The sequence below is a fragment of the Adiantum capillus-veneris genome, chromosome 4 (genome assembly GCF_014529385.1).
Source record: "Adiantum capillus-veneris isolate H3 chromosome 4, ASM1452938v2, whole genome shotgun sequence".
NCBI lineage: Eukaryota > Viridiplantae > Streptophyta > Polypodiopsida > Polypodiales > Pteridaceae > Adiantum > Adiantum capillus-veneris.
The window spans coordinates 149,653,167-149,680,860 of NC_140934.1; the positions used below are offsets into that span (position 1 = coordinate 149,653,167).

Genomic DNA, 27,694 nt, shown 5'->3' on the forward strand with positions numbered 1-27,694 from the left:
AGAGAGAGAGAGAGAGAGAGAGAGAGAGAGAAGAAGAAGAAGAAGAAGAAGAAGAAGAAGAAGAAGAAGAAGAAGAAGAAGAGATCACATGAAGGGGAAAGAGAAAGGTTGTAAAGCGACCTTTTGAGCCATATAGTGTCTTATGCATTGACCTCTCAACATGGTGGTGGGGGGCGGGGGGGGGGGGGGGGGGGGGGGGGGGGGGGGGGGGGGGGGGGGGGGGGGGGGGGGGGGGGGGGGGGGGGGGGGAGGCGTCAACTTCTTGAGAGTAAGGGGCAACGGGCTTTGTAGCTCGAGATTAGTTTTTAGCTTTCCTCACAATGGTGCCAATCAACTAATGGTCCACTTTTGAGCTAGTGTTCGTCGATGGCATTCAGGACACCGTTTGCCAACAAGGTGATAATCATAGTGGCCTACATAAGCTGATAGGATTCATGGGAGAGTGTGTGTGGTCTCCAAGTTTTTGCCTTGTTTTAAATATTGCATAAGATAACAAGAATCGAGTGCGGCCTCCTAGTTCATGCCTCTCTTAAACTAGGAATAACACTGATTTTGCCACCTGACCGCATTAGCTCATCCAATGGTAAACAATTGCTACCAAGAGCTCCATGTGTCTGCGAAGGTAGGTGTAACACTGGGGCAAGCATGGGGGGCCATGTCAAAATAGTAGGCAATAGAAAAACAGGATGTCTATGCTCGATCACATGACTAAGGAGGGACCAAAGATGAAGTGGCTTAGGTGATAAACAATCCCACATGAGCATGTGGTTAGAGCATTGTACAACCAAGCGAGGGTTCTTAGGTTCAATTCTCAAGCGTGGGTCAACTTGTGACTTTTTTTTTTCAACCATCCTTCTTCCTTGAGATCCGTGCAAAACGTCTCGAGCACATCCTTTTTCCTCGAGATTTGTGGAAAACGTAAGGCGCTGTCTATCCCACCGCCCTAGGGTCATTAAAACAAACCCCCCCCCCCCCCCCCCCCCCCCCCCAAAAAAAAAAAAGACACCCCCAAATGCCACATTTTGTTTTTGGGAGGAGGGGCGCAGCATCTTGTAAGGTATAAGTACCTCAGCTCACACACAGGTTTAGAGAAATTACCTCAGCTCAAACACAGGCTCGTGGTTTAGGGGAATTAGGAGCGAGGTGGGCCCTGTTGAGAGAAAGAATATGCACTGTGGTGGGCTATTTAAGCTGTGAGCTGAGAGAGAGAGAGAGAGAGAGAGAGAGAGGATACCTCTTAGATCGTGGCGGAAAACCATCATGGATCATTCTCGGGCATTTCTCAAGCATGCCAAGCGAGTCATTGTCAAGGTATTTAAACTGCTACAGCTCATTTGATGTTGATTGGATATTGGGAGATGTGTAAGAGCAGCACACAATGTGGGTCCCTGCCAAACTCGTCGGTTCATGGACATGAAAACCGCATGTTTGACAAAGATCGTGCATAGACTATGTAAAGGTGTCCTGTGGCTTTTCAATAAGCACAGATTGTGTTCTGGGTATGATTTAAGAACATGTGGGCAATGATACATTCATGTAAATAATCACATGCAGAAGAGATTCCAGCTTTAAATGTGTGCTACAAGAAAGTGTTCAGCCGTGTGCTGATGGCATTAATGTTGCAGGTTGGTACAGCTGTGGTAACCCGAACAGATGGACGTTTGGCAGTGGGACGAATAGGTTCTCTTTTTGAGCAGGTTATGATCCGTTGTGGCTATAGATATTATCAACATCTTTAAAGAGAGTATTAGCCAATGTCCCGATCTTGTTGTGTGCTCAACTCAGGTGAAGGAACTCATAGCAGAAGGCACGGAGGTTATCCTTGTAACGTCTGGGGCAATTGGTGTTGGCAGACAGAAACTGCGGTACCAACGTTTAATGAACAGTAGGTATGATAGTTAATTTTTAACCTTTGCATACTCGCATGTCTATGTGCTACAGAATCAAACCATATCTTTGTGGACATTAGGTCAGTTGACTCACAGACACTGTTAAAGAATATATTGCAATTTAATGCAGTTTTGCAGACCTTCAGAAGCCTCAGGTTGAACTTGATGGGAAGCCATGTGCTGCTGTTGGACAAAGTGGTCTCATGGCTCTGTATGACAGCCTTTTGACTCAGGTACCTTTTTCATAAGTAACTTTTCTTTACATGGAAGACTTACGAAATTGAGCTAGCTTGAGGGTGAAGTAATGTTTTTCAAAACCTTCCAGGAACTGTAAATAATTATCTTGCTTCGTAGATAAACTTGGTACACGTTTGCCAAATCAATCTTGATATGCACATCAAATGGTGTCTCAATAGCTTCAGATGATTCTAGAGAAGGTTGGGACACCACCAACCTAGAAACATGCATGTGCCGCTATTCCACATTGATCATTAACAAGAGCTTGGTTTGATAAAGCTAAGCGAGAGTGGATTTTGGTAAGGGAGAGTTCAAGGAAATTCGAGAATTTTGCATCAGAGTTTGAGAGGACATTGTACAAACACAATATAGTACAATAAAATAATACCCAAGCAAGGTTGTTGAATCTAGTGGTTTAGGGCCATTGAATTCTCTTGTGCAGGAGCATTGCTCCAACATCTTATCTCTCTCTATTATCACTTGTCATTTCGGTTCAATTTGTTAATTTTCAAGCATTAAAATGATTGAAGTGTTGCTGATTCTGGTAGTTCACAGTATATTCTTTGATTGCTTATGTGAGGATTAGTGGCGCTTATCCTAGAATTAAGACTAAATCTCATACTTAAGACTAAACCGAGACTCAAGAGATGAGAACACTTGTTAAATTGATTTGATCGAAATGTATACATAGCCTTCTTTATATAGGAAATGAAAAGACACATACGAAGAGGCATGCCTATCGAGGAAGAGACAATGACTCTAGACCAATGGTACATGTGTTGACCAACAATTGTGACGAGTTGGCGTAGAGACATGACCATTTGGTGTAAGAGTGCAACCATTCGATGAAGAGGTGTACATGTTGGGCGAAGAGACACCATTTCAAGGACAGGGGTCTCCATTCTGATCCATGTTTGTATGTGCAAGAGGATCGGTTCTGAATGTCACACAGATATTCCTCACATCGTGTAGATTACTTCAGATGCAAATACCACATAGAGAGAATTGATCATGGCATAGAGGATTTTCGGCTTTGACAAAGAGATTGGCATGGACCATGTCACGTGTACATGGCTTTGTGTGCCACGTGGACATGCTTCATCGACTTCTAGAGCTAATTTTGCACCTATCCCTAGATAGGAGTGTCTACAATCCTAGAAGGATTAGTACCGGCAATTTTGTGAGCCTATTCATAGGATTTGCATGCTCGGATGAGTCCATTAGATTAGGTTTTCAAGTTTTGGAATCCTCTTCATAAATAGTTTGTACAAGCATTTTGACAAATATCGTCACACTATGGTGGGCATGTGACATGGCATGCATGTAGTTTTAGGTTAGAGGATTCCAACGAGCCATTACCCGTGTCAATCGGATTCTCGGGCGGGCAAATATGCATTAGTTTCACCTAGAAACTTTGTCGAGGCCAAGTTATCAATAAATCATTTTCTTGATTTATTTTTATAACTTTGTCTTTTACACTTGCCCTACCAATTTTTAAAAAAAGTTTCTAACCAATATCTTGGGCTATAAAAGGAGCAGCGTTTTGGATTAGATGAGCCAACGCCACATCTAGCCCAAGCATTTTTGCATGCCTTGGCGTTTTGCTCCCATATTGCAGCTCAGCCCTAACGCAAGCAACTCAGCCCAGCTTTTCGGATTTTAGCCCTTTCCCGCATTGGGATCGGCTCGAATTTGCTAATGCTAGCCTCTCCGTTGCAGCTCGGTACTTTGGTAGCCCATTGAGCCTTTTCTTGGCCATTCTCTCGCCGCATCGAGTGCTCCCATTGCTGTCCATCATCGGCATCATCATCATTTATGTTTTCAGCCCTGCTTTGCGCGATGGATTTGCTGCAGCGAGATCTGTGTTTTTGCAGCCAGCTTTGAGCCCTTCATTCCTCACATCGGGAGCGCAAATCAGCCCTAGATCTCCCTTGGTGGCCATTAGCAACCCCTCATCGAGATGGATCCAAAGGTGCATCAAATCAGCCTCGGAGGTGCTTCATTTTGAAGAGTTACCGCAATGACATTCCCCGTTTGAGTCAGTAGAGTCTGCATTGAGGTATTGTATGTGTGTACATTCCGTTTACACAATCAAAAGCAAATACCACATCGGCAACGATGTGGGGGTTCTTGAGAGGGTTGGTTGGGATCCCATCGGGTGTCATTCCCCTCTCTGACTCTCTCTTCTGGGGGTCCTTGAGAGGGTTGGTTGGGACCCCATCTATAAGGTGCAACGGAATTGAATGTTGAACTTTGCTCAAGATGAGTGCTCCGAACTGTGCTCAAGGGTTCCTTTTACTTACGGAAGAGAGAGCCTTTCGTTCCTTTAGTGAGAGAGCGCAAATGATCACAAACAAGAGGATAAACACTGTGAATGAAGGTACTGAGACTGTGAGATAGAAAGAGAAGAATACGACACCAGAAAAGTTGTCAAACCCTCCTCCAAGGGCCCCTCTCTTGATGGCGAGAAGTCTATGCTATTGATTGCACAAATCTGATACAAGGTCCTGATGCAAGTTCTTGATGCTATGATGCAATGAGGTTCTAGGTCGGAGACGACGGCGACGACGACGCTATGATTGCTGACTGAAAATGTTGATTTGGTGGCTGAAAAATGTTGCTGTTTTGGCTTGAGTTTCATTGTTGAAAACGCTGGTTCTACTGCTGAAAAACGCTGGTACAACAGATGCAAAACGCTGGTACAGCAGGGCTTAAAAAACACTGATTCTGCAAGTGCAAAGCGTTGGTACAGCAGGGCTGAAATCGCTAGGCTGAAAAACGCTGGTTTGCTATGCTGAAAAACGTCAGGTTTCTATGCTGAAAAACGATGGTGTAAAGCTGTTGAAAAATGCCAGTGTTTGTTGAGGTTCTTGCTTGAGAAGGAAGGTTAGTGTTAGGTGCAGCGGTACTCAAGATGAGTGCTCCGAACTGTGCTCAAGAGTTCCTTTTACTTACGGAAGGGAGAACCTTCTGTTCCTTTAGTGAGAGAGTGCAATGGACACAAACAAAGTGAATGGATACCGTGAATGGAAGTGCATGAGACTAAGAGATAGAGAGAGAATATGACACCAGAATGTTGTCAAACCCTCCTCCAAGGGCCCCACTCTCGATGGCGAGAGTGGTCTACTATTGATTGCACAATCTGGTACAATGGCTGATGCAAATCTAATGGGACTATGTCGATGTTGACGACGACGCACTGAAAACCAGATGCTGAAATCTGCGTTTCCGGGCTGAATCTGCAGACTTCGTGGGATTTGACCGTGCGGCGAGGATTTGCTGCGAGAAGGTGAGATCTGCGCGGTTTGGGGGTTCTACTGCGGGTACTGACTGCTGAAAACTGAAAACGCTGATGCTTGTGGGGATTTCGTTGTGAAGGAACTGCAAAATGCTAGGTCGCTTGCTGCTCCAAAAACGCTAGGGCTTAATTTTGCTAACGCTAGGGCTGATCTGCTGTTGTGGGGGAATCTGCTAACGCTAGGGCTGATCTGCTGTCTACTGTTGCTGTGAATCTGCAAATGCAAAAACGTTGGCTGATCAGATGCAAAAACGCTAGGCCTTCTACAATGCTGAAAACGCTAGGGTTGTCGCGGGGGTTGGTCTTGCTGAGAAGTTACCTGTTGAGCAAGGTGCTCCTTCTGTCTCTTCTCCAGAAAGTGCTAGCGCTAGGTTTGCTTATATACAAACTTAGCAAAATTGCCCTACCTACTTTCCAACAAAAAGTCACTTAAAAATAATAAGTGAAAAATGTCAAAAATAGGGAAAATAGGTCTATGCACTGTAAAAATGCTCTTGATGGGTTTGATGAGAATCTGATGGTCACGCTGTGTGCAACCAAAGGATATGCATCTAACTGCGAACAGACTCACAAAAGTGCCAGATCACTTCCTATTCTAGACTGACTTGACTGAACCAAACCCCGGTCATGCTGTAGCTTGTCCACGGACACACAGGGTTGGATGTGTCACGTGACATCCCCTCTTTTTCAAAGTGAGGTATTGGTACCGAACTGTATGGCGTCCAGGGAGATCGCCAATAACATCCGAAATCTTGGAAAGGACTCTCCGCCGGCCCACTCTGATGTGTGGGTCATGCGATACTTGAACTTCATAAAGGTCTGCAAAGTCTTCTTCTTTGGGCCGCGCCGAAAGCGACACAAATTCATCTATAGCTCCTTCAATGCTTCAACTTCGTCTATAGTCATGCGTCCAACTTCTTCAAGAATCTCCGATGCTGAAAATTTCTGAAACCACTTCTAACACAAAAACATGAACATACCCATTCCATGTAAAGTGAGTGGAGAAAATCTCGTCTTCCTCAAAGACTGTGCATGCAATGTAGATGAACAAATAGACGGAGTGCCAAACGGTCCACCACACACACACAAACACTGAGATCGAATCTTGTCTTTCTGATCTAAATCAATCAACTGTGGCAAATCACAATGGACATGCCGAGTTTTGATGCTCAATTCTTCTTGTGATCTTTCTACGATTGTGTTGTGACAAGGGAGAGACATGGAATGTGACTTCCTTGAATGCATACTTTTCAACTTTTCATGAACAATCCCTATACATCCGTGCTCATTCATGAGTGAAACGTGCTCAACGTACAATATGTCGTGCCTAGGAAAAGGGAGCACATAAAGACGCTGACTAAAATACAGTAAACGATCACGAATGAAACACTCGTACAATGCGTGCTGACAAATCATTTGAACACATAGTACTTCCTGTAAGGGTTCTTTGGACCTAGGCTCGAGAGCCAAGATCGGTTCTTCCTGATTGATCGAATCTTCCTGTGGGGGTTCTGTGGACCTAGACTCGAAAGCCAAGATCGGTTCTTCGTGATTGTTCGAATCTGCAACGAGGTTAGCTTTGCTAGAAAAAGCATCAACTAAACCATCATCCTTGTGAACAATCACGTCATCTTCATGCAAATCATCATGCTTGTGAGAAATCACATTGTGATCATCATGCAATTCATCATGCTTGTCATTGTCATCCAATTCATCATGCTTGTCATTATCATTCAAATTATCATGCTTATCATCATGCAAATCATGCGTGTCATGCTTTGGAAAAGAAGAGATTGAGAGAGTCTCCTTTTCCCGAATCTCTTGCATCTGTGCCTGCACTTGAGAAAAGAGTCGCAAGAACTCTTTCATGTGTTGGTTGCTCTTTTCTTTTCTTGCTTTGTTCTTGCGATCAAATTCTGCTCGTTTTTCCAGGCGTGCTTGCTCGTGCTCACGCTCTATGGCTTCCATTCTTGCTTCATATTCATGATCTATGGCTGCCCTTATTTGGTCTGCCCTAAGAATAGTATGCAGAGGCTTCCAAGTATCATCGTTTCTGATTCCCGAACGAACGTGGTAATACGTTCGGTTCACGTGCTTGTATAGACTTCTCCCGAGTAATAAAGATACTTTTATCGGCGGGGGGACGAGCCCATCTTCTGGTCCCCGTACTTTGTTGATCTCTCTCTCTCTCTCTCTCTCTTCTTTCTATATCAATTGGCTTTAATATAAGTGATAAATTCTATTTATCCAAGTATATTTTATATCATTCCCGTTTGTGACACTAGTAGGGCCAGTAGCCCATTGGGCAGTTATCTTAACTAATGGAAGGATCTTTTTCTTGCAAAAATATAAAAATAAGAAAAACAATCCTCCACGAGTGCATGCCGAAAAGTGGTCAAATTGGGGGACTGATTTTGTAGGGTTTGGTGATATGATTCAAGATGAGAGGGGGACATATTACGATGGGTAGATTTCTCCTACGAGAGTGAGGTGGAGCTGCTAGGTAACAGCCGGCTCGCCCATTCTTTTAGGGGATTTTCCATGACTTGTTGGCATATCTTGAAATGATCCTGTACTTTGGTGGCTTTCCGTGGTAGTAGACCATTACACGTGAAATGATAAAGAAATGCCAAAAGGGCTGCCAGTCTTGGAGCCAATCTAGTGTCATTTTCTCGCTCTCTCCCTCTCTTTCACTCTGCTGGTCAAGGTGTTAGATTCCATTCACAGGTGACAAGTCACGTGAACTTTGGGTCAAAAAGTTACATGGAAGTTTAGACAACAATCATTGGTTTCATTTTGTGTTTTACCACCCTTTGGTGGTCCCATTGGCTAGTTTCATAAGCAACAGAGCTGGCCTCTAACAGTAGCTACTATGCCTGATAAAAATGATGATCTTTCTATTTGTGTTTGGACAGTTTGGGTCCCCCATTGATATATACTATATCAAAATTGATTGTGTAATGCTTTATTCCAGGCCCTTACTTTAAGACTCTCATGTCATAGTGTAGCTTATTTTGGGAGTCGAGATTGTACTCGTCTATTGATTGTGTTGTTACAAGGTACATGAAGTTAAGGAATCAAGTCTTTGTGTTGTTTAATGTCCTTGGTGAATGACATTTGAAAGTTGTAGTAAGTATCTTTGAATTATATGTTTTATCTGATTCCTCTTGAACCTCTTCTTTTTTTTAAGTATTTATAGAACTGTATCTAAGTAAGTGTTTATTTTTACTAATACACTTTTAAATTGTTTTTCTTCAACACGTGTAATTGTGTCGCTTGATTTTTCTGTATTGTGCAAGCATGTTGTCTGTCTTAGAGTTTATAAGTTCAGATCTTTCTGACCTGATGAAGATAATACAGTTTCTCTAAAGTTCACGTCAGGGCTCTTTTCTTCCATCTGATGTTCTTTTAAATGTACAATCATGTGAGAGACTAATTTCCTGCCGTGTTTGTGTTTCTTTTGGTTTCCAGCTTGATGTGCAGTCATCTCAAATTCTTGTCACTGATCGTGATTTCTCAAATGAGGATTTTCGAAAGCAGCTGTCTCGAACTGTGGATGTTTTACTGGCATCGCGAGTGGTGCCAGTTTTTAATGAGAATGATGCAATAAGCACACGAAAAGCACCTTATGAGGTTCCATGGCTGTGCGCTTCCCCCTTAATTGATCATATTGGGCAGCCTTTTTGTTAATGTGTTCTCATGAAGGTTTTTTGTCTCAGGATTCAACAGGCATATTTTGGGACAATGACAGTTTGGCAGGCCTTTTGGCGGTAGAACTGAAAGCTGACCTTCTCATTCTTTTAAGTGATGTTGAAGGTCTCTATAGTGGACCCCCAAGTGATCCTACATCAAAACTTATCCATACTTATTTGAGAGGAAAGCATGTTGATACGATAACTTTTGGAGAGAAGTCACGGGTCGGTACAGGTGGTATGACTGCAAAGGTGTTTGCTGCTTGGACTGCTGCGAGTGCAGGAGTTCCTGTTGTGATTACAAGGTAAATACAAGAGCATCTTTATGTTGCCAATTTAAGCACAGGCTAGCTTCATCAGGTAGTATGCCCACTCAATCACAAATAATGTGGCTGATCACAAGAACTGCACCTTTGTAGTGGATTTACTGCAGATGGTATATTGAGAGTGGTGAATGGTGAGCGTATAGGAACACTTTTTCATAAGGATGCTCACCTCTGGATCTCAAAGAAGGAGGCAAGTACTCGCCAAATGGCTGCTATGGCAAGGGATGCCAGCCGAAGACTGCAGGTATTTTTACTTATCTAATTTCATGCATTTGGGGGTTATAGATTTGCATCGTATCCAAATTAAATTGTCAACGTCGTCCAAATCGCTGTTTTTTCGCAGAAAATTTCCACATTTGAGCGAAGAAAAGTATTATTGGATGTAGCTGATGCGCTTGAAGCCAATGACGAGTTGATAAGAAGTGAAAACAATCTTGATGTACAAGCAGCAGAGTCATCCGGAGTAGAAAAATCTTTGGTAGCAAGGCTGAAGTTGAAACCTGGAAAGGTTGTTGCTTTGCGTTTTCAATTTTGACTAAGGCCCAATTGCTAATGCATGTAGTTGCCAGAGGGTGACTTGCATGCACTTCTGCACTTCCATAAGCTTTCTGTCAAGGACATAATATTGTTTGTCCCATCAAAACTGAGCCTAATTTTTTTGAGAGAGCTCTTCGCTTTATTTTTCCTGCTTCTCTTGTGTATTTTAATTTAATTGCTGTTTGTCTTCAATTAAAGGTGTAAACAACAATGCATGATTGCCTTACTGAATTTCTAGCTAGTTACTGAACATCATCACAGGGGAAACCCGTTGAAATGCAAATCCATGCAAAAACTATTTGATTGCAAGCCTCTTAGTTGCAGGTCTTTTTTGTGTGCGCTTCAGGTTGCGAGCTTGGCAAAGGCAGTAAGGACGCTAGCTGACATGGATGAGCCAATAGGGAAAGTACTGAGTCGAATGGAGGTGCGTTTTGGGCACTTTCTTGATCATTGCTGCAATCTCTCAATAGAGTTGTGTTTCTTAGTTTATTTAGTTTTTGTATATCTTCAGATTGCAGAAGGTCTCATTCTAGATAAGAGTACCTGTCCATTAGGGGTACTGCTGATCATATTTGAATCTCGACCTGATGCACTAGTTCAGGTACTTATGTTTAATCTGAAAGAGTTTTTGTTGGTATCTTTAGTATAGAGTGAAGAAATTGGGGCCTTCAGTCCTGGGTTGCAGAGGTAGAAATATTAGCTGCTAGTGAGGCAGGGCATGGTAGTTGTGAGAGTGAAAGAAGACTTGATTGGGGGTTGCAACTTGAACGCATTTCATAAAATGATGACACTTTCAAAAAAAACTTTCCAAACGTCATTTTTCATGAAAGACTTTCACTTTTTGACATTTTGGAGACTTCTTTTCATGTTTTTATGTTTATTTTGATGGTTTTTCTTGGCACTTCAGTGCTCTTTGTAAGGGAGATGATGGATTCTGTAATTGTAAAATCATATATGCTTTGTCTATGTGAATGGATGGGAAGATCTGGACTTTTCATTCTCTTTTCTTTTATGTAATTTTAAAAAACTTCACGTCCTAAACATCCTTTATAGGAGCCAACGTTTTGAGTTGCGTTTCAAACTTTCTAATTCATGTTTGATTGAAATCTTTAAAACTATCTTGATCATGGTTCATATCTTGAAATGCATCTGCCCCAAAACAAAAAAGCAAACTGGGCTTTTAATCAGAATGAGCCACATTGCAAAATGAGTAATTATTTGGAGAACAGATAGGTTGGGCAACAAATAGAAAGGAGACTTGGGCAAGAATTGGGTGGCTTTACATCGGCGAATAGGCACTTGAGCAGTTGATGGGACATATTTTGCTTTAAGTACAGGCCCTTAGAAGCTGCTTCAGAAAATCCCAGACTGCTGGCAATACTTGATGGAGGAAGGACAATTTGTAATACGAATCTAGATTTAAAAGGCCACAAAATTGCAGGATTGTTCTTTACCGTACGACAAGCCTTGAAAAGAGGCTAGCAGAAGAGGAGAGACCCCTTTCTCCCAGCCCTTTGTTTTGCAAGCACCTATTTTCTAACCGGCCTAAGAGACAAACAACACCCACAATGGAATGTATCTCTCCGCTTTGAGATGGGAAAAAATGCCAAATGCTGAAAATCTGTCTTTGATTGTGTAAAATTATGAATCAACAAAATACAAATCGTCACTGAAAACTTCTCATAATGGGGTATATCTCTCAATGATGTATGGTGGGACTATTTGTCAGGTGCAGAGCTTTGGTCGACATATGTGTTGAATTTGGTAGTTTATACAAAGTACAAAAGGTGAGCGTGGTAAATGAACCCCTTGGTGAGACACTCTGTGCACTGGCCTGGACCCTGGTACCTTGCAACCACCTCACATAAGATGCGCAAGCTAATCATGTGAGCTGTTGCTATTATGGGGGGCTGCTCTAGTTTCCATTATGAGTGCGATGTGCTTTGGCCTTTGCTATCCAAAATTAAGTAATGTATAGAAGTTGCAATTCAGGAAGCAGAGGCCTGCTCAAGTGCAGGGCCTGCTTGTGCTGGATAAGAAGGGGGCCTGCTTGCTTCATAGAGGTAGAGGTGGTACTTGCATTCAGAAGCAGTGGTGCTCATTGCTCTAAAGGTTGGTTGTCAACAGTAAGAGGCATGTCTCAATGTCCAGAGAGGTCCGGCATTGAACAAGAAGTGCAACAAGACCTTTAACACTCAAACTAAAACCCATTTACATACAAAAAACTGAGGGATAGACTCTTGTTATGACAATTTTGGGCACCAGTAAATTGCGCCCCCCCCCCCCCCCCCCAACCCCCCCCTCCCTCCGCCCCCACGTCACAAAACGGGCACCACGTGCCAATAGAAAAGAACAGACTGAACAAACTTTTAGCACTTCAATAACAACTGAATTGAAAGAGAGACGACACGCGACACGGAGTGGCGGAATTCCACCCTAGAGAGTATTGGCCCCAAACCTTGGCGCCCCTTTCTGTATTTCTTTCTATTGCATCAACACAGTACAAGCCGGTACTCGAGACTCTGCACCTTCTCCAGGAAGCATGCTAGAGAATGAGCCCTCAGTACATATTTAAAGGCCCCTGGCCTATGAAAAGCAGTTTACATGGAAAGCCTTCAAACTCAAAAGCTTCTGGTCCAAAAGCAATGTGTCACAAGGCGGGCACTACGTGCCAATAGAAAAGAACAGACTGAAATAGACTTTTAGCACTTCAATGACTTTTAGCACTTCAATAACAACTGAATTGAGAGAGAGAGAGACGACACGCGACACGGAGTGGCGGAATTCCACCCTAGAGAGTATTGGCCTCAAACCTTGGCTCCCCTTTTGGTATTTATATTGCATCATCAAAGTACAAGCCGGTACTCGAGACTCTGCACCTTCTCCAGGAAGCATGCTAGAGAATGAGTCCTAACCTCATATTTAAAGGCCCTAGGTCCCAAAAGCAGATTACAGTAAAAAGCCTTTAAAACTCAAAAGCTTCTGGTCCAAAAAGCAATGCCAAAAGCTGCCAGCATAATTTACGGAAATCCGTACAGCCTGCCACGTCATCAACCAACACAATTTTCGGAAATCTCCTTGCTGCCCTTAGGGTTAGGGTTAGGGTTTCTAGAATTAGGCTTTGCAGGTTTTAGGGTTAGGGTTTCCAGAATTAGGGTTTGCAGGTTTTATGGTTAGGGTTTCCAGAATTAGGGTTTGCAGGTTTTAGGGTTAGGGTTTCCAGAATTAGGGTTTGCAGGTTTTAGGGTTAGGGTTTCCAGAATTAGGGTTTCAGCAGTTAGGGTTTTTGGCAGAAATTAGGGTTACGGGAAGCCATGTCATCACTTTGTGACAAATTAGGCCCCTTGGCCACATCTGTAAGTTGGCTCCATTCTTTAGGCTTTGACACGTCAGCAGTTTGTTACACAATGCCCAAAAGCTGTCAGTGTAAATCACGAAAATCCGTAGCAGTCAACGCAAAACACGAAAATCCGTACAGTCTGCCACGTCATCATGCCAGTGCAATTTTCAGAATTTCCGTACAATTGCCACGTCATCAACTGCTAGGCAATTCTTTCTCTGTGTGTGTGGTTCCTGCTTTATTTTAATCCTATATGTCACTTCATAAGTTGGTAGGACTTCTTCTTCTGTTACTTGTTCTTCTTAGGGTTTAGGCCCCTTGGCCGCGGCATCTGCAAGTTGGCTCCATTCTTCAAGGCTTTGACACGTCAGCAGTTTGTGACATCTCCCCTTCTTGAAAGAGAGTAATCGTCCGCGATTACAACATATCTGCAAAACAACTCAAGTTAGCTCAAATTTTTTTTGAGGGACATTTCGAGGGACAATCAGTTTGCTCTTTTCGTTAAGGAGTTAGCTTCTCCTTTCAGCTCTTTTGATCAAGGAGTTGGCTTCTCCTTTCGTCCAGATTGGAACTCTTGATATTCTGGCGTAGTAAAATTAGCCATCACACCCAGACCGCATTGATCTTCCATGGGTGTCTTGATGCACTAAAATTACATACCCAGACAATCTCATCCAATTAGGAATATTCAGTGGTTGGCACATCACAATGCAACACAAATGCTCACATATGCATGTCACAACTTACAAGACATAGAAACATAAAGCTGCTGATAAACACTCCCCCCGCAAATAACCATCTAGGTCCGGGCCATGAGCTGTTCAACGACTCCCTCATCACTCCTCCCGCAAATAACCTAAAAAGGTCTGGGCCATGAGATATAGAGGCCTTTTACAACCAAACGCCCCCCCAGACTGCAGCCTGCGTCGTTTGGAGGTGCTGAGAGTAACCACTGCTCAGACTTCTTAGTTCCTCCCGCATAACCATCCTGGTCCGGGCCGGGAGTCACAAACAACAATACTCCCCCCGTAAATAACCACTAGGGTCCGGGCCATGAGTAAAAACAACACTTTTCAATCATTCAATACTTCGCCGGCAAATAACCACAAGGGTCCGGCCATGAGTATGAGCAAGCATTCTCAAACATCATCTCTCACTACTCCACCCGGGAGTTAAATCACCAATCATTGAAATCAATATTAAAACCAGAGTCAAACAATTCAAATCAGCACCAAGACAGGTTCAAAACAGATACCATCCTTTTCAAACAAATTCCAAACAGGATCACCAAACAAGTTCTCAAACAGATTTTAAACTTGAAAAGCAATCTCGACATCAGTCGAGCTCGAAAAGTTGACTAACTTTCCATCCTGAAACCTGCACCAAAAAGATTAGGGTGAGGTTCATTCCATAGGGTCGTAGCCGAGCACAGCATGGTCCATTAGCTCGTGGACAAACAGTGTTTCTTTGGCGGCGATGGTAGTCCCAAGATAGCAATCGCACTGGACCTCCAAGGTCATCTGCTCGTGAAGAGACATCTATTGAGAGATGTCGAGAAATTTCAAGTTATAATCTGCTAGGGTTTCCATGGCAAACATTTCAGGATACCCCCCTCTGCCAGAAGTTGCACTCCGAAGGAAGATGTCAGAAACCATATAACTTCGGACAAAATCGTCTTGAAAGCTTGCCAAGTCCTTGGAAGTGTGCGGCTTGCTAGCTATAGACATCAACATCTGCATGGCACTGCTTTTGAGAAAAAACAGTGACTCGAAACAAATCTTGGATCCTTGTCTTGGAAGTGATTTTTTTTTGGCTTATGTCTTGTAAGACATGAGCGGTGAAGACGGGAGCGCGCTTGATGCGCGATGTATGAAGGGCGGGAGTGGCTAATAAGTCCGGGGTCCGGGCCTCAAGATACTTCCAGTAAAATTCCAATAGCTCTGTCTGCTCTTTTGTAGGGCCGGTATGCTTTCAGAAAAGCACACACCTGATGCTCTGATACCATTGTCACAAAACGAGCACCACGTGCCAATAGAAAAGAACAGACTGAATAGACTTTTAGCACTTCAATAACAAGTGAACTGAAAGAGAGAGACGACGTGCGACACGGAGTGGCGGAATTCCACCCCAGAGAGTATTGGCCCCAAACCTTGGCACCCTTTTCGGTATTTCTTTATATTTATTCAACACAGTACAAGCGGGTACTCGAGACTCTACACCTTCCTCCAAGAAGCATGCCAGAGAATGAGCCCTTAGCACAACGCGGAAATTTGTACAGTCTGCCACATCATCATGTCAACACAATTTTCGGAATTTTCGTACAGTTGCCACGTCATCAATTGCTACACAATTCTTTCTCTGTGTGTGTGGGTCTTGCTTTATTTTAATCCTTTATGTCACTTGGGGCCCCATCGGACGGGGTCCCCATAAGTTGGTAGGACTTCTTCTTCTGTTACTTGTTCTTCTTAGGGTTTAGGCCCCTTGGCTGGCATCTGCAAGTTGGCTCCATTCTTTAGGGCTTTGACACTTGAGCAGTTTATGAAACCCCCCCCCCCCCCCCCCCCCCCCCCCCCTGCGCGCGAAAAGTGATCTTTATTATCAGGGAATCTCCTTCTGACAAGCCCATGAACTGGAAAGTGAGTGTCACTAGACGTGCACCACGTGGCCAACGGAAAAGAACAGATTGAACAGACTTTTAGCATTTTAATAACAATTGAACTGAAAGAGATAAGACGACACAGGGAGTGGCGGATTTATACCCCGAGAGAGCAGTGGCCCCAAACCTTGGCGCCCCTTTCGGTATTTCTTTACTTGAACTCGGTACAATGCTGGTACTCACGCTCTGCATCCTCACCCCAAAGAGTGTCAAAGACTTGAGCCCTCTGCGCTATTTAAAGGCCCTTGGCCTATGAAAAGCAGTTACATGAAAAGCTTCAAACTCAAAAGCATCTGGTTAAAAAAGCATCTTGCCAAAAAGCTGCTAGCGCAAAACAGGGAATTTCGTACACTGCCACGGGAGCACATGTTATTGCAAAACGTGGAAATCCGTATAGTGCCATGTCAGCGCGAAACCCGAACATCCGTACAGTTGCCACGTCAGCATGTCAGTGTATTAGTCCTTATGTAATTCTCTGTGGATGTATGTGTATTGGTGAAATTTGCTTCCTCTATTGCTTCTTCTAGGGTTTAAGCCCCTCGGCCGGGATCTGCAAGTCGGCTCCGTTCTTCAGTGGCTTGACATATCAACAGTTTGTGACAGTGAGTGAGTGCTATTGCTCTCTTCCGTCTTGAAACCTAATCTTACAAATTCTTTATCTTGAAGGAAGGCAAAACCTACCCTCTGCCAAAATTGATTCTATGGACCGGAGTCCTTACCGTTATGAGGGAAACTCATTAGCCAATGGAATTTCTTGTGAATCATGATTTCATTTGTTAAAAGTTATGCATCTCCAGTGAATGCCCAATGTGATCCCATTTATTTATTTTGTCATTTTATGTATTTTCCAACATATTTGGCATGAGAATTGGGTCTATATAAGGACCCCCAACCCTCATTGTAATAATCATTTAATTTATTGCTGAGCATGTTGGTGAAGTGAGATTCTTCCTTCTGCCTGTATTCCTTCTATAGATCACAAGTCAATCTCAAAATAGGTACAATCCATCTCTCTCTCTCTCTCTCTCTCTCTCTCTCGTGCATTCTCTCTCTATCTCTATGCTTCCGCATTGTCTACTTTGACATGGTAGTAGAGAAAGTTGGCTTGTGATTGTAGGAAATGTGCACGAAGGAGAAGAGTAGTTCAAGCTCTGCAGCGGCTTTGGAATTGGTGAGTGCAATTATGTGAAGTACAAGTGTGGAGAGAACTTGAAGAAGGTTATTTTCAACTAGGACATTTAAAATTTCCTTGATCTCAAAAGTTCCTCCGTGTGATCTCAACCTTGAGATGGCTCTCCCATGCTCAAATGCTGGTGACAAACCTTATCATGGAAATTGATCTTGTGGCGTTGGTTTCTACGCAAAGGCTTGTGAGACACTGTCCTTTTCTCATCTTCACCCAAATCCTCCACAAACAATGAATGAAGTGTGAGCAATGAGAAAAAGAACAATGGGGCATCTGCAAAGATATAGCCGACTGAGCGATGCCAACACCAATATAACCATATAACAGATAGGCACCACGTGCCAAGTAAAAAGAACAAAACTGGACTTAGCACTTCAAACACAATTGAACGGAGAGAGAGAGAGAGAGAGAGAGAGAGAGAGAGAGAGAGAGAGAGAGAGAGAGAGAGAGAGAGAGAGAGAGAGAGAGAGAGAGAGAGAGAGAGAGAGAGAGAGAGAGAGAGAGAGAGAGAGAGAGAGAGAGAGAGAGAGAGAGAGAGAGAGAGAGAGAGAGAGAGAGAGAGAGAGAGAGAGAGAGAGAGAGAGAGAGAGAGAGAGAGAGAGAGAGAGAGAGTTGAGGTTTTACTTGCACGTGAGCAGATCTGGCATCACACGCGACGCCGTTGTACAGACACTATGACAGAGATCTTGTTGGCACCCTTCACACTTGCAGAGCTCCATGCTGCTATAGAGAGTCTTGATCCATCCTCCTGTCCAGGAGAGGATGGCCTCACTAGAGCTTTCTTTTTGACATATTGGGATGTATTGCATATACCACTGCTTCGCGGTTGTCAGGACATCTTTGCATCAGGATATATGCATCCGGATCTTTGTTCAGGTCTCATATCTCTTATTCCGAAGGGGAGTGACACCACTCAGCTCCGACAGTGGAGACCTATTACCCTACTCCCTTCGGTCTATAAGATATTAGCGTTAATGATCAGCCATGGCTTGCGGCCGTTCTTACAAGATATTATTCATACTTCTCAGACAGGCTTTGTCATGGATCGATATATCCTGGATAATATCTTCACTTTTTATGAGGCAATGGAGTGGGCCAGATCATCTTCTGAGCCTCTCGCTTTTTTCATCCTTGACTTCGAGAAAGCATATGATCGTGTTGAGTGGGACTTTCTCGAAGGAAATTTAGCCAGGATGGGTTTCCCTTCGAGATGGATCTCAAGCATTTCCGCTCTCTTCAGGACTGCCAGCAGTGCTATTACTATTGGTGGTCGTCTTAGTCGCAGTTTTGAGCTTTCTCGATCTGTCCCTCAGGGATGTCCTCTAGCAGCATATCTGTATCTGTTTGTAGGAGAGACTATGTCCGACTTTCTTCGTGCTCAGAGTCATGCATTTTGTGGCTTGACCATGCCAGTACCTACAGCTCCAAACCTTATCGATCAGGAGTTTGCTGATGATACTATGCTCATGTTACGCTATTTGCTAGCTGCTCTTGATGCCATGCGGGAGGCCCTAGAGGTTTTTTGCATTGCCAGTGGTGCACGCATTAACTGGCATAAATCCTATGGGTTACTGGTTGGCAATGATGACATACCTACTTGGGGGGTAGCTGATGGTTTCACATGGTTGCGACCGGGTCAGACATGCAGATATCTGGGCTTTCAGGTTGGATTAGATGTTACCTCACAGCTGCAGTTTGCACTCGTACTACAATCTATTCGCAAGAAGCTTCTTGAGTTGGTCTTCACATCATCTGTCGTTGGCTGGCCGTGCATTGGTCGCCAACCAGGTCATTCTGGCTACAGTATGGTATATTGCTTCTTGTTGGATGTTACATTTTGGTGTGATAGCTCCGCTCCGCCGCCTAGTGCGGAACTTTTTATGGAGTGGCACAGATGGGACTAGTGATACCCGTGCTCGAGTTCATTGGTCCACGATTATTCGTCCTAGGTCAGAGGGAGGCCTTGGCATTATTGATCCAGAGTTACAGAGCCGCGCCCTTCTTACCAAGCTTATAGTTCGGGGTCTTTTTCCCGGACAAGAACCTTGGAAGATGCTTCTTCAGGCCGCTCTTTGCGCAGTGACTCCACGACTCGGCACTAGAGATGGTCATACTTGGCAGACAGGGTATCGTTTTCTCTTTACTGATGCCCCCTTGTCCACCACCTCCTCTCCCCCTTCATCCGATCGCTCCTTCAGATTTGGGTTTCCATGCGACGGGCTATCATACGCTCACCTCCCTCATGTCGTGAGGAGATTGAGCGCCAGCCTCTCATTTGGAATGCTGTAGTTCTTGATTCTTCGGTTGATCCACCCCGTCAGCATGGAGAGAGGACTCACATTGATTGGGTTGCTTAGGACGTTGGCACTGCTGCCTCTATGCGGTTGTTTCATGAGACACGGATGCTGGATGCTGATTTTGTGGTAGAACATTATGACATTGGTTGCGGGGTGACAGACAGACTGCTTGAGATTGATTCCGCCGTTCCTTCACAGTGGGATGCAGTCATGAGAGGCACGGTTCAGATGCCTCCCCATTGTGGCTGGGAAGGCCTCTTTGCTCAGAGCACTCTCTTATTAGTTCGTTTAGACACCATGCTGATCACAGTTGATACTGACCAGTCTGAGGGGATTCATGCTAGATTGACATATGATGCCACCTCTCCGCACCCTGTCCTTCCCGGAGCTCGATGGGAGGCCATCAGAGTAGTTGGATGCCGCGGGAAGCGTCGTTGTGGTGACCCCCGTTTCGCTTCCGTTGATGCTGCTCTTTGGAGGCTTTGGATGTGGGAGGGTCGTGCCCTATCTTAGCTTTATTGGGACCCAGGAGAGTGGCATTGGCCTCACTCTGACCCCACCTGTGCACCTGTATCCTTCTTTGAGTACACTGTCAGGATTGGACCGTTAGCATTGATGAGACAACAGCCAGAGCAGCCCACTCGTATGTGTTTCTGGTTACATTCAGGCCTCTCTCATGCCTATCTGCAGCAGTTTTGGGCCGCCATCTGGGATTTACATGCGGCTCGTCGTATTTCTTTTTTCATGTGGATGATTGCACATGCGGGACTTCTAGTTGGGACTTGGCTAGCTACTATGGGTCATGATCCGTTATGTACTCGCTGTCCTTTGAGACTCCTTGAGTCACCTGCACACTGTCTTTAGTCATGCTCAACTTCCCATGTACTGTGGCTTGCAATTTGCTTTCTACTTAGCAGAGCAGGAGTTCAACGTGGATTTCTTACTTGGGGATCTCTCTCATGGTTGATGCCGATGCCCGGCCCCCATCTTTTTTACGAGGGCTCAGACACATCCAGCCTTTATGCTTACCTCGGCTGGTTATCAGCGAGGGACTTTGGCTATGCTACCACAGATTGCTTGGCATGGGGATTCTCAGACACGTGATGAGGTTTTTTCAGTCATCACTAGTATTACACGATGGAATGTTTGGAGAGCTCGTTGTCTCCACATTCTAAGTGCGGCTCCACAGCTCCTTCAGGATACCCTCACTGCCATTTGGCTGGACATCATTCACACCTTGATTTGGCAGTGGGATTCTTCCTCAGGTACATCTCGAGAAGCCGAGGCTCGCCGATTTGCCTTCTTTCGGTGTTGGGCACGATCCCCACTCTTCTTCACACTTACAGGTGGCCAGATTACGTGGCATTATGCCCCTCCTCGGTGGTTTCTCCTCCACTCGTCACACCGACCACCATGAGATTGTTTTAGTCGAGTTGTCACTATGGTGGCTCTCCTCCTTACATTCAGCTTGTACACCCCAAGTGATAGGCTATTTTGGCATCCGCTGGGGATTATATTGTACTCAGTAATATACAGCCTTGACTTTTTCCAAAAAAGAGAGAGAGAGAGAGAGAGAGAGAGAGAGAGAGAGAGAGAGAGAGAGAGAGAGAGAGAGAGAGAGAGAGAGAGAAATGAAATGAAATGTTATATTAACGTCTTCAAAAGGCCAGAATGACCTATGAGACCAAACTGATACAAAAGTGGTGAATCTGTTACAATGTCTGGGTACCTTAGTACTAAAGTACTAAGTGTAAAAGTGTGAAAATAAATGTGAAAAATTAAATACAAAGTGTTAAATAAACTTCTTAGGAGCATTTTGGGTGTCTGGCTAGAATGCTTCTAATCCTTTGTTGTAGTCTCCTCCGGTGAAGTGTGCTTCTGCATCTTGGTCGTGGTCGTCTCGATTTCCTAAGCTCAATCGCTCTGTCAATTAGGGTGCCTTTGGTATGAATGTGGGTACTCCTTTGTGTTGGCTGCTGGCCTCTTGCTTCTCCTTCCACTCCTGCTTCTCTCAATCCGAAGAAATCTGCGATCTGCCTCTGAGGTTGTAGTGCTCTTTGTCTTCTCATTAGATTATCCCTGTGCCGATGTAGTTCCAGTAGGTACAAGCCTAAGCATCTTTGATCTTGGTATTGCATGATTCTATCTAGAGGTTTAAATCCTTCTTTAAAGAGGCAATGAAAACGCCCACGTATCTCATAGTATACTGTGCAGTGGCATATATAGTGTAATTCTGTCTCCGGCTCCATTCCGCATAACTTGCAAATTCTGCTCTCAGGTGGGATTCCCCTAAATCTGCCAAATTCAATTTCCAACTGGTGTGAGGATGTACGAATTTGACCAATAGCACATCTCAAACCATGAGACAGGCGGGTATCCATGTAACTCGTGCGAATAACAAATCCATCTTCAGATAGTTGTAGGAAGTTTTCTTTGTAGTCGGCCATCTTCGTGCCCAATTCTTGTGTAGGGTCTACCCATGTCCTCTTAGTATCCAACTGTATAAGATCGTGTCGGATGATTTTATTAATCTCTGTTCGTGTAATTGCCAGTGATGGAGCCTCAAGAGAGTATTGGAAGGGGGGTAATCTTTCCATACTGAACCCGTGTCTCTGAAACCACGAGGATAGTTGCGCATACCAGCATGATGTATCCCCTTTCATTGCTAATTGTCGAGAGGATTCGAGGGCCAGTCTAGTATATCGGCAATTATTTGTATCCCACAAACCATGTATAAGGGACATTGATCTGGTAAGAGCTTCAATTTCTATCGGAGGGGCCGCTAGTTCCGCTCGGGTAATCGCGTGTGGTACGGAGGCCTTGGCTCTAATCATTTAGGAAATCATAGATACCAAAGGTCTCTACATTGACTTCCAATTATCCTGATCCACAGATGGTCCCCAAATTTGGACCCCATAAAGCATAGCCGAAGCCACCACAGTATCAAAGAGCCAAAGTTTTGTTCGTGGTTCCTGAAATTGCACTTGTGAACACATCCTCTCCAACCCTCCCAAGGCTGCAGAGGCTTTGGATAATCTAGCATCCGCTGCTTTCTTAAGAGATAAACTTCGGTCCTGGAAATACCACACCAAGGTATGTGTATGCATTTGTGTACTCTACCGTATCCTGGCCATATGCAAATGTAGGTGCCGATCTCCTAACCCACTGGGTGTGGTGTTAAACACCATAACTTTGGTTTTACCCAAGTTTACCGACAGTCCACTGTCCTCCGCGAGTTTATGTAATGCATCTAGCTGCCTCTGCATTCCATCTGGTGATTCTGCTATCAATACAATATCATCTGCATACAACAACAAAGGGATCCATGACCCTGCAAGTTGAGCACCTTTGTCACCCTCTCTATCAATGTAATCTGATACCTCATCTATGTACATACCAAATAAAGTAGGGGACAGTGGGCATCCCTGCTTTACTCCAACGGTGGAATGAACAATGTCGGAATCCCCTTTTGGAGAACGTACATAACCAGTTACTGACCCGTATAAGGCCATGATGCCCCAAATAATCTCTTTGGGGACCCCTAACTCCTGCATCCTGTGCATCAATCTGGCCCTTGGTACTGTATCAAAAGCTTTCCGAAAATCCACAAAGCAACATACATCCTTCTCCTGTTTGCTCTTCCTTCCTCAATAATGGCTCTGAGTGTAAGAATATGATCTAAAGTGGAATAACCCCTTCTGAATCCAGCTTGTCCCGTTGCCCTTATGCCCTCATTCTCTGCCCAGCTACTCAATTTTTGTTCAAGAATGGATGCGTACAGTCGGGTCAAAGTGTGACCTACCATCATGGTACGGTAGTTCCCGGGTATCATAGGATCCCCTGACTTGAAAATAGGAACGATAGTAGATAATTTCCAAGATTCAGGTAATCCTTCACACATGACCCGATTAAACAAACGAACAAGGACTTCTAAAAGTAGATCCCTGGCATGGATCAGATGTTCTGCTACTAAACCATCATGATCATATGCTCTTCTTGTCTTCATCTTATCAATGGCTTTTTCCACCATTTCCGTAGTAAAGAAAGTACTAGTAGCAGGGCATGGCTCTAGCGGCTCTAGCGGATCTGGTAATGGAGGCTGTCCAGATACCATGTATAATGATGTTACATATTGACCCCAAATCTCGGGAGAAGTAATCGTCGGAGGTGGTGAGTGCTCGTGAAATAAGCGCCAGGCCTCATGTGAGTCCTGACTCGAGAAGAGTTGATATAAATCCTTCTCCAGTTTGGCTAAAAATGCCCTTTTCTTGCGACGGACTATACGCCGAAGAGCAATCCGAGACTGCTTATATGTGATGATCCCAAGTGTAAGCTCTTTCTGGACCTTGGTTCCCGTCTCTCTGCATTCCTCGTCATACCAACTGTTTTGAGGCATGTTCCCAGATCCTCTCTTCTGATCAGGTTGAGTATGTGGGTATGCCTCTTGTGCTGCTCCATGTAGTACCTCTGTTAACTGAGAAGTAATCTCCTCTATAGTATATACTGGCTCGGCTGCCCACATCCTATTATAGATCTTTTCCACATAGACTAAATCAGTCTCTAGCGTGGAAGTATATCTTGTGTGTGTGTGTGAGAGAGAGAGAGAGAGAGAGAGAGAGAGAGAGAGAGAGAGAGAGAGAGAGAGAGAGAGAGAGAGTCACGTGACACATCCAACCCTATGTGTCCGTGGACAAGCTACAACATGACAAGGGTTCAGTTCAGTCCAGTCAGTCTAGCTTAGGAAGTGTTCTGGTGGGGCCAGCACCAAAAGGTGAGAGATGGGCAGCGTGGAAATGCCTGCTGCTGGCTTTCATTCTTTTTTTAATTATGTAAGTTAAAAGGGAAGGGGTGCTCTCACATGAGAGGTTATTATGTAGGGTTAGTTTAATTCATTAAAATTGAGTTTTATGTATAACTTAAATGCCTTGCGCTGCTGGTCTCTCTTATGTAAAACAATAAGCCAGCGAAGAAGTGCAGCGTTTCAGCCAGCGCTTCAGCCCAGCGATTCCAGCAATCCAGCGCGTGTGCAAAGAGGCAGGTCACGGGGGGGAAATCTTTGACGCTAGGGCAGCACATGCCACATGAAGGCCATCACTACTGCCGCGAAGAGGCACCATCTGGTTGACGCCCGCGAAGAGGCACGCAGGGGGGCATGCCTCCAACAAAAGGTTTTTGAAGGGGCAGCCCAGCCCAGAGTTTTAGCAAATCAGCGTGAGGGGTTTTCAGCCGTGTGAAGAGGCTGCCCGTTGGAGACTCCATTGCTTGGTAAGTAGCACCTCTTGGGGGGAAGGGGTGTGACGAGAGTGAAGGGGTGCCCTTCCATGGTGCCCTTTCATGAGGAGGCGTGTCTGTTGATGTGTAGCACCAACGAAGGTATTCAGCTGCCATCTGAGAGAGTGCCACACCTACAAACAAGTACTCCTATATGCGAAAGGGTGCCACCAAGGTGAAGAGGTGCTACCCTTTCACGTGAATAGGTGTGAGCGCAAATCTAAAGGGACACCACCCGATGAAGAGGCACATGAAAGGTCACCAAGAGAAGTTTGCCGGAAATTTACCGGGTACTTGGCATGCCGCACTCACACATCTGCGTCTGTTCTTTATGTGTATAAGTGAAACAGAAAGATACTTGTTACCTCATGCTCGCGTATGTGTGCGTGTACCACCTTTCTTCAGCTTCCATACAACTCTGGGAGAGGGTAGGAGTGAGGGTGAGAGGCTCACAACCTTTGGGTCCCGGGAAAAAAATTGCTTTGATACCACTGTACTAATCCTTGATTAAGTACTCAAATTCATGATTAAAACTTAGAAACTTAAACTTGACTCAAAGATAAGACTTAGAAGACTCTGTGTTTGATTGCTTGATTGAAATGTGTTACAAGGGTGTTCTTATATAGAAATTGAAGAGACACGATGAAAAGACATGACCATAAGTCAAGAGACATGACTCTAGGCCAATAGTCGTGTCCTTCTGTTGTAGAGTCATGACCCTTCGGCGTAAAGGTGCAGCCATTCGCTGAAGAGGCATGGCTATTCGCCGAACAGGTCCGGCTCTTGGGCGAAGGGACGCATCCTTTGGAGAATCGGGGGTCTCGGATCTGGTGCGTCTTTGTATCTACTAAAGAATCAAGCAAGAAGGTAATACCAAGACAAAAAATACATCAATGGAGCACTCAATGCCGGTGAAGGAATGGCTGAGGGGAGGCTGGATGGGCTGCCGAAGTACATGACCGCAACGGGCAATTGCTAGGACAGTTTTCGAGCCGTTCCGTCGTGGGATGATGGGCTGACAACTGAAAACGCTAGACTGATCTGCTACTGCTGCAGCACTAGGGCTGAAAACCAAAAACGCTGGCTGGTATGGCTGAAATCTGCAGGCGATAGGGCTGAAATCCAAAAACGTTGAAGGGCTGAAAACGCTAGGCTTATCTGGAGTCTAAACGCTGAAGCTCCTCTGCCTCCTTGCTAGAGCTACCACAATGTGTTGGAATTGCTGGCAGCTTAGGTGTAGGGCTTATAAATCTCTTTAGGTTGAGGTAGGGCAAACTGTCCACCAATCCAACAAATTAAATCGTTAATTAAATTTTTTCCAAGTTTTGGACCAGGGCTAAGTTTCGAGTGAAACTATGGCACATCTACCCACCCAGGAATCCGATTGACGTGGGGAATGGCTCGTTGGATTCCTCTAACCTAGAACTACATGCTCGTCATGCCAGATGCCCACCGTAGTGTAAACGCGTGTACAAAACATTTATGCAAGAGGGTTCCTATCAAAAGCAGTTTACGTGAAAAGCATCACATGTAAAAGCATGTGATTCCAAAAGCTATCACCCAAAGTTGCCAGCGCGTTTCATGAAAATCCATACATCTATCACGTCAGCAACGCAAAGCGTGGGCATCCATACAACTGCCACGTCATCAACATTTACACAAGTTATTTGTGTGTGTGTGTGTGTGTTTGCTTTATTTTTAGGCCCCATCGGATGGGGTCCCATAAGTTGTTAAAATCCTAATCCTATAGGCCACTCGGCGAGGATGTGTAAGTTGGCGAGAACTTTGTCTTCTGCTGCTTCTGCTAGGGTTCTAGTCCCCTCGGCCAAGATTTGCAGGTTGGCTAGGGTTAGGATTGGGGAGCCCAACCATCTAGGGTCGTCAGTGGCTTGACATATCAGCAGTTTGTGACAAAAAGAGAGGGAGGCAGGGGATTTTTTACTGTTTTAATGAGGTCAGGTTTGATATTTTTAGATTGCTGCTTTATCCATTCGAACTGGCAATGGGCTTCTTTTGAAGGGTGGAAAGGAAGCAGCTCGTTCAAACATGATATTGCACAAGGTACCAAGGGGAGGCTAGTCTTTTGTTTGAGTTTGTTTATTTTGCATGCTTCTACTTCAAGTTACTGATTTGAGCTCAACTCCAGGTGATTACAGATGCAATTCCCCAGTCAGTTGGGAGAGAATTAATTGGGCACATAACTTCAAGAGACGAGATTTCTGATCTTCTCAAGGTAGACTTTGATGTTGATGGTGTTAGTTGGCGATTGTAAATCTAGGCTTTTTTGTTGAGCTTGAAACATGAAGTTGACTTTGTCTGTTCTTTTGGAAGTAGCTTGATGATGTTATAGATTTGGTTATCCCTCGAGGAAGCAACAAGCTTGTTTCCCAAATCAAAGAATCCACAAAGATACCTGTTCTTGGTCACTCTGGTAGGTTTTTGTTAAATGCATTTCCTCTTTATCCTGTGCTTTTGCTGCACCTCTCCCTCTTTCTGGAAAGTTGTCTGAATTTATCTTGATATGCATGCTGGATTCACGGCAAGAGTTGTAACTTACAAAGCAAGAGTTGTTCACTGTTATTTTGATTGTAACATATTGAGCAAGACAGTAACAGATGTTTGTGAATGAAAATCCTCGTTTTTTTCCTATTTTGGACTATTTCTTGTTTGGTCTCCCTCTGTATTATTCTCTTCAGAGGACTAGGTCTTCCTTTCATTTTAAGAAACTGGTTCATTTTTTTTTTTCATAATCTTCCACAATCCATTCCACGACTCTCATGCCGCTCTTTGGCAATCTACTTGTGCTTTTATAGGTTAAGCGTCCTAGAAGTGGATGCTTAGATTATGTATCGGAGATCCTTTTTGTTTTATATACTATGTCATGGAGAGGTTAAGTACTCCCTCTTTTGCTGGTGCATTAACTCTAGGTTTTTAATACATATGTCGGTCAGTTAAGTTCCTCACA

The 27,694-nt window shown here is 44.4% G+C and overlaps 1 protein-coding gene across 1 annotated transcript in view; it reads left to right on the plus strand.

Annotated features, from left to right (window-relative positions):
• The first annotated feature begins 1,032 nt into the window (after positions 1 to 1,032).
• The window catches only part of LOC147460151 (delta-1-pyrroline-5-carboxylate synthase 1-like), a 31,134-nt gene continuing 4,472 nt past the window's right edge, over positions 1,033 to 27,694 (plus strand). Inside the window, exons 1-13 of the mRNA XM_086511262.1 lie at positions 1,033 to 1,311; positions 1,626 to 1,697; positions 1,786 to 1,889; positions 2,020 to 2,122; positions 8,896 to 9,057; positions 9,144 to 9,421; positions 9,536 to 9,686; positions 9,786 to 9,950; positions 10,326 to 10,403; positions 10,491 to 10,580; positions 26,704 to 26,790; positions 26,876 to 26,962; positions 27,064 to 27,160. Coding sequence (XP_086367388.1) covers positions 1,261 to 1,311; positions 1,626 to 1,697; positions 1,786 to 1,889; positions 2,020 to 2,122; positions 8,896 to 9,057; positions 9,144 to 9,421; positions 9,536 to 9,686; positions 9,786 to 9,950; positions 10,326 to 10,403; positions 10,491 to 10,580; positions 26,704 to 26,790; positions 26,876 to 26,962; positions 27,064 to 27,160 — 1,525 coding nt within the window. The 5' untranslated portion in view covers positions 1,033 to 1,260. The remainder of the gene's footprint in view (positions 1,312 to 1,625; positions 1,698 to 1,785; positions 1,890 to 2,019; positions 2,123 to 8,895; positions 9,058 to 9,143; positions 9,422 to 9,535; positions 9,687 to 9,785; positions 9,951 to 10,325; positions 10,404 to 10,490; positions 10,581 to 26,703; positions 26,791 to 26,875; positions 26,963 to 27,063; positions 27,161 to 27,694) is intronic.